Here is a 6,244-nt window from a genome sequence, read left to right on the forward strand (position 1 = left end):
AAACTTTTCAGGAAAAAGAGGCCTTGAACACAAAACAATCAAATAATAACTACATATCACCACAGCATACGGATGTGAGAAACATTCGTACAATGTGTATTTATTTTTTAAAGTTTGAGGGGAGACAGATTTTTTGACCTATACTGCAGCCAGACACCAGGGGGCAGACGCTCTGCTGAAAGCGTCACCTCCAGCCGAGCGAGATGCACCTGTTCTTGACTTAATTGACGTCACCTGGAATGTCATTGAGGGCAGGAGGCTGTAAGGGCTCAAAACTGTATAATTGGGAATGGGACAGCACTTCACGTAACCTGCATGATGTCATGTAGCTCACCTTAGTGGCATTAGGGATTTTTATTGCACAATTCTTATCTTTTTCTCAAATTCAAGGCGCTTAAGGGACTACGACTGACTGCCATGTGATCAGGCTCTTGCCTTACAGACTGCTGAACCACACAATTTAAAATATATAAAAATATAACTATAAATATATAAATTATACTGTTTATACGCATATATGTGAAAATAAATAGATTTTAGCTGATTAAGGCTGGAAACACCTTTCACGCTTCTTGTTTACCGTCACTCTTTTTCAAATTTCATGTCACAGCGTTCATTTACCCTTCCATGCTCACAGGTTATTCCTTCATGCTAAGTCTGCAAAAATGCTCACTTGTAAAAAGGGACATAAAGGGCTCAAATGTCTGTGAGAGATCCCTCATGCACTTTACGTTTTGATAGTGGGACAGCCCTGAGCCCCCACAGATTTGGCGGGAACGCGCCTCTACGTCAGTGAGTATGGACATTGAGATTGGGCTTTAGAAACGCTCTATGTATCATGGTGCCTGATGAAAACCCTTTCTTTACAAACTCATAGGACTTTTTAAAATGACTGATCAGTTGTCTCAAAACACAAATAATCTTGACTTTTTTTTAGACTCACCAATAATCTTTAAGCATGCATGAGATGACTAGTTCTTTTACTAAAATACAAAATGACTTAATTTTAAAAAATTGCTCTGAGAGGGAAAATAATGCATCTTTGTTCATGTTGATTTGGGCGCCCCTGTGGTCAAAGTAATGCATCTCCTGTCTGATCTTGTCCTGTTCATGGGAGTGTTGTTTTCCTCCTCTGGCTGTCTCTAACACTCTGTGAATCTTTAACCACAGTCAGCTGTTCCTCTCCAACCCTCTGACGCTGATTTCAGACGATAAAAGCAATCATATAGAAACAGCTCATCTTAATGCTGATGGTGATTTATCAGGAGGCAACATGATAAACTCCAGTCAGTCTCTTAACCTTCTAGACTCTCCTCACAGATTTAACAGACATTTAAATGTAAAGTGATCAGAACGAGTCCTCAGACAAAAGAGACAAACTCTCATGAGAAGTGTGAACTTTTAATCATGTCGTCTATTAACTCATCTCCAAAAGACTGAAAAAGTATAAGTTTCAAACCCGTTAAATAATGTTGTCGTTTTCACAGTAGCTCTTTGAAAACAGTAGCTGAAACCCCGTGAAAAAAAAAACCCTCCTGATGATTCTGCTTCATTCACCTGAGTTCATTCACAGAGCATCGCAGACACAGAAACATCAGTGTTTACAGAGAGGCCATGTCTCTGCAGAGACCACCAACACACAGACCCTTCACACACACATACACACAGGTGTGAGCCTGTATGTCCTTTAGATAAAACAGAAAACCACGTGTTGAACCCTGAAGGAGCAAACTGCAGAAAACAAACTCTGTTATTTCATTCACACCTGACAGTGACATCACAGCTCCACCTGTCTGCTCATTATTGCCAAAACTGTAAAAAATAACTGAACATCCAGAAGAAGAAGAAGTGATCAGACGTCATGAAGCTACAGCTCTGCAGAGGTCAGGGTCAAAAATAGACTCCAGCAAACTCGATCTGTACGAGCTGAAACCTCAGAGTGCTTCTCCAGACGTCCTCTCTCACCAGAGCTCTGCAGGTCGAGTTAATCTGAGTTCAGTGAGCTGACATTAACTTTGACTTCTCTCTGGGACAAAGGGTCACCTGTGAAGCACACTACTGTTTCTGTCTCTCAGCGTTTTAAGCTTCAGATGTATTTAATTAAAGTAACTGAAGTTAAAGTTTGAATATGGCTGACACTGACAGTTAATTTGACTCGATGTGATTACTCCCCTGGACTCTGATTTATATTCCTTTATCCAAACATCCTCCTCACAGACATCAGAGTGGTTCCCATATGATGTTGTTTTTAGGCTTACGTTTAAAACTGAAGTTTAGCCTGTCGCAGCCGCTCTGTCAATGATTAAGATCTGAGGTGGAGGAAAGTCCAACCAACAGACAAACACACTGAGATGTTCAGTCATCAAATTACTTAAATTAAATCAGAAGTCACGTGGAAACAGAAACAAGATGTTTCCCTGGATGTGGAACATTCAGAAAACAATCATGGAAGATTTACAAAATAGTTTAAACTCCATCCAGAAGATGTGGATTAATATTAAAACTAATTTTCATCCAATTTATGTTTCAGACCTTTTTCAAGCTGCTGTTTTCTTCAGGTGTGTTCAGTTAGCTCCAGCTCCTCACACAGACACATGTCTCTGTCTAAGTTTACTTTGATAAAAACGACTGAATTAAAGATGGTCTGCTTTATTCTCACACTGTAAAAACTTCAGTGTGTTTCTAAAGAATTGATGCAGCAGAACTGACCCACATAAAGACTTCAGAGAAGACTTTAATGAGCAGCAGTTGATGACATCATATCGACGTGTTACCTTCACCTTCCTGTCATCAGCAGGACCTCAGTGAGGAGCAGATATCTCAGTATTGTTCTAATCAAAGCTAACTTATTGAACTCATCATTGAATCCACAGGTAAAGCTGATTGATCACCTGGTGGAGGCTAACAGTGAGTCTGTGATGTCCGGTTAAATGAAACCTGTAGAGACCCTCACACGTCTCTTTGACAGCCTCCCTCTTCAGCATGAAAACATCAAAACAACATGAAAATAAAAAAGCAGAAGTTTGAATGCTTGATCAGTGAACGAGTGAATCAACATGAATTTCATGTCATCTCTCTCCCTCGCTCTCTCTTCAAGGCATAAAGGCATTTCACTCGCTCCACATTGAGTCCGGTTCTCAGGACTTGCTGGCCTGAAGGTTGTAGCCCTCAGCGATGCGGTCCTCCTCTACCCGGACCCTCAGGTGCTCCTGACAGTGTTGGAGGAAGGAGTCGAGGGTGGAGTATCCCTGCTGACATGGGACACAGTGGTACGGTCTGTGTCTCTTTGAGCCCGGCCACTTACACGTGTCCATCTCGTGTGTGCACACGCTGCAGTGCCGCCTCCTCACCGACGACTGGTGCAGCTCCACGTGCTCCCTGAGCTGAGACTGAGCGGAGAACACCTCTGCACAGGATGGGCAGGGGAACTCCCTCTCCTCCTCTTCTTCTTCTTCCTTCTCCTCTTCTTCTTTTTCCACCTCCTCCTCCTCTACCTCCTGCTTCTCTTGTTCCTCCTCCTGCTCCTCCTCCTCCTGCTCCACCTCCTCCACATCCCTCTCTTCAGGCACTTCTCTTAGTTTTCCTGCTTCAGTAACAGTCCTCGGTCCTGGGAGATCCTTTCTGGGCCGTCCTGGTCCAGCTCTGACGGTCTTGTTACCTGCTGAGCTGGACTTCGCGGTGTTGGGTCTGTCAGTGATGGAGGTGGAGCTCAGCTCAGCATGCTGTTTGTAATGTGCCCTCAAAGACAGGTGATGGAGGAAGACTTTTCCACAGACCTGACATGGATACGCTCCCGCTCTCCTGCGTCTGACGGCGACCGGCCTGGACTCGCTGCTGACAATCTTCTCTCTGCGGTGCTTCTCCTTCCTGTGCAGGTACAGCTTAGAGGTGCTCTTGAAGACCAGGTCACATGACCGACAGCTGAGGAGCTTGGTCTTGGATTTGGACCTTCTCATCAGACCTCCATTCACCCTCATGTTCACTCTACCTGAGCCTCCCTCTTTGGTACGTAGTCCCTGTGAAGCGGTCGGACCTTCCTCTAAGTGGTTGGTCTGTTTGTGGCGTTCGAGTGCCGCTTCAGTGCGGAAGCTCCGAGAACAGATGTCACACTCACTGAGAGCTCTGCTGCTCGGCTCTGCAGCGTCTGAGGAATCGGAGCGGGTGGAGTCTCCCTCATACATGGGTGGAGAATCATCCGGGAGGCTGCCAGCATTCATCACACCTGACGGTGACACAGGCTCACTGCAGCCAGCCTGCTGGTGATGCAGCAGAGCTTGTTTCTGACTGAAGCCCCGCCCACACGGGGCACAGGCATAGGGGCTGCTGTCGAGGAGGCGGGGCTGCAGGTGGGGAGACTTGTCTTGCAGTCTGGCGTGGTCTGAGGTCCGAGTGGTGCACGCAGGACATGCTGCCCCGAGGCGTGCCTCTCTGTGACAGAGCTCACAGGAGGTGGCGCGCTCACATTGATGCAGCTGTAAGGATGACCTCAGAGAGAACTCCTGCCCACAGGACGGGCAGCGGTGAGGTTTGGGTAGTGTGTGTGTCAGCTCCTGGTGGTGCAGCAGATCTACTGCACGAGGGAAGTCCTTCTCACACTCCTGGCAGGTGTATGAGGGCAGGTGGGACGTCTGAGGACGCTGTGTTCGCTGCTGTTTAGTGTCAGCCCGAGCGATGAAGCTGGCGAGACGGGACAGAGTGTCTGTGGAGGTCTTGGAGCGGGTGAAGGACTCTGGGGGTCGTGAGGTGCTCCAGCTGACTCCATCCATCCTTCTCACCGAGCTGCTGCTGCACCTGGAGGAGACAGAGACCAGGACACATCACACACCTGAGACAGAGTAAAGACCACAGCTGTGAGTTGAATGTGTGTTTGAGCCTGAAGACATGAGGCAGCTGTTTCCTGACTCTGAGCTGAGGACAGTTTGTAAACAGCTGTTTCACTTCAGACAGAAAGGAGAAGTAAGTCTTCCTGTGAGCTCGGTTCTTCTTCTCTAGACGGTAAATAGCAGCTAAGAGTCGTTTAACATACAGAAAGACACTCTGTAGGAGCAGGAATAAACAGTTTCAGGGTTCTTCAGTAAGATTAGAGCTAACTAGCTGCAGGATTACTGCGCGTGCACAGGCTGGCTCCATGTTTGCTCGCGTTAGCTTGTTGCTAACAGAGCTAAGCGTTAAAAACACAGATAGAAACAGACAGCTGACCTCGGCTCTCTCACACTCGGTGTGTCGGGTTTATCTCCGACCTGCGGGAGTCAGTCGGTGTGTCGTGATGCGGCTCGGTGTGGCTGTAACAGTCCTTCGTAGCATGGCTGCAGAGTGAAAGTTTGGGGGAGACTTCTCTAACCCGATTGCGTCACTTCCGACAGGACACGCCCACTTTTTTAAACGGACACAACATTCCGTTCAATCTTTAAATCTTTATTTAAATATGTTTATGTCAGTCTCACATCTCTTTTTATTGACCTACATGTTCTTAACCTTTTCACACAAAATCCTTGTAAAACGTGCTGTTATGTTGAACTCATGCGACACAGACTTCATATAGTCTTTGATCTGCAGCGTTTAATTTCCATAACTTTCTTTTTAAAGGAACAAACATATTATTCTAAACCTCCCCAAAATCGAGGTGAATAAAAAAACACCTTCACCATGAACATATTTGATATACAATCCCCGCTCTGCTTTGTTACTTCTGGAGGCAAACACTAAACACTTCAATATTACCTGAGAGCTATGGAAGCCCGAAGTCCCAAAGAGTAACTGTTTTTTTTTTTAGGGGATTTTTTAAAGGTAATACAATGTGTGTACAAATCAATATCTTATGCCTACAATATACCAATGTAAAAATGTACTGCACAAGCCACAACCCCCGGTTTAAAAATATGAGTCCAATGGGGAAGTGCTAAAAACTGCAGTTCATCGAGGATCCGCTTGAGGCTGGCTCTGGAAGTACCAGAAACCACATACACACCCATTCAAAAAAGACAACCTTTACGATATGACTGCTGTCGACGATTGGCCTGAAAACAGCGCTTCACAGATGGGTGACGTCAAGGATACTACGTCCATACTTCATACAGTCTATGATACTGCGTGGGACTTCAGGGGATCATCGGAGAACTGATCTCACAGTTACAAAAAAAGTTTATGTCTGAAAAACAGACAAAAGACTCATAGAGCCATCAGATCTGTGGCCTTTGACACAAAACCTGTTTTTGGTTTAGGTTTCTAAAAAACAGAAGTTTAG

General features: G+C 45.6%; 1 protein-coding gene across 1 annotated transcript; it reads right to left on the reverse strand.

Annotated features, from left to right (window-relative positions):
- Positions 1 to 1,382: 1,382 nt before the first annotated feature.
- Positions 1,383 to 5,366, reverse strand: si:ch211-148l7.4 (uncharacterized protein LOC563603 homolog). The gene is made up of 2 exons (XM_034695244.1): positions 5,200 to 5,366; positions 1,383 to 4,791 (listed from the first exon to the last, which is right to left on the reverse strand). Exon 2 carries the CDS (start codon positions 4,764 to 4,766, stop codon positions 3,138 to 3,140), a length of 1,629 nt encoding a protein of 542 aa, XP_034551135.1. The 5' UTR covers positions 4,767 to 4,791; positions 5,200 to 5,366; the 3' UTR covers positions 1,383 to 3,137.
- Between the last annotated feature and the right edge of the window lie 878 nt (positions 5,367 to 6,244).

This window comes from Notolabrus celidotus, chromosome 11 (assembly GCF_009762535.1).
Source record: "Notolabrus celidotus isolate fNotCel1 chromosome 11, fNotCel1.pri, whole genome shotgun sequence".
Lineage (NCBI taxonomy): Eukaryota > Metazoa > Chordata > Actinopteri > Labriformes > Labridae > Notolabrus > Notolabrus celidotus.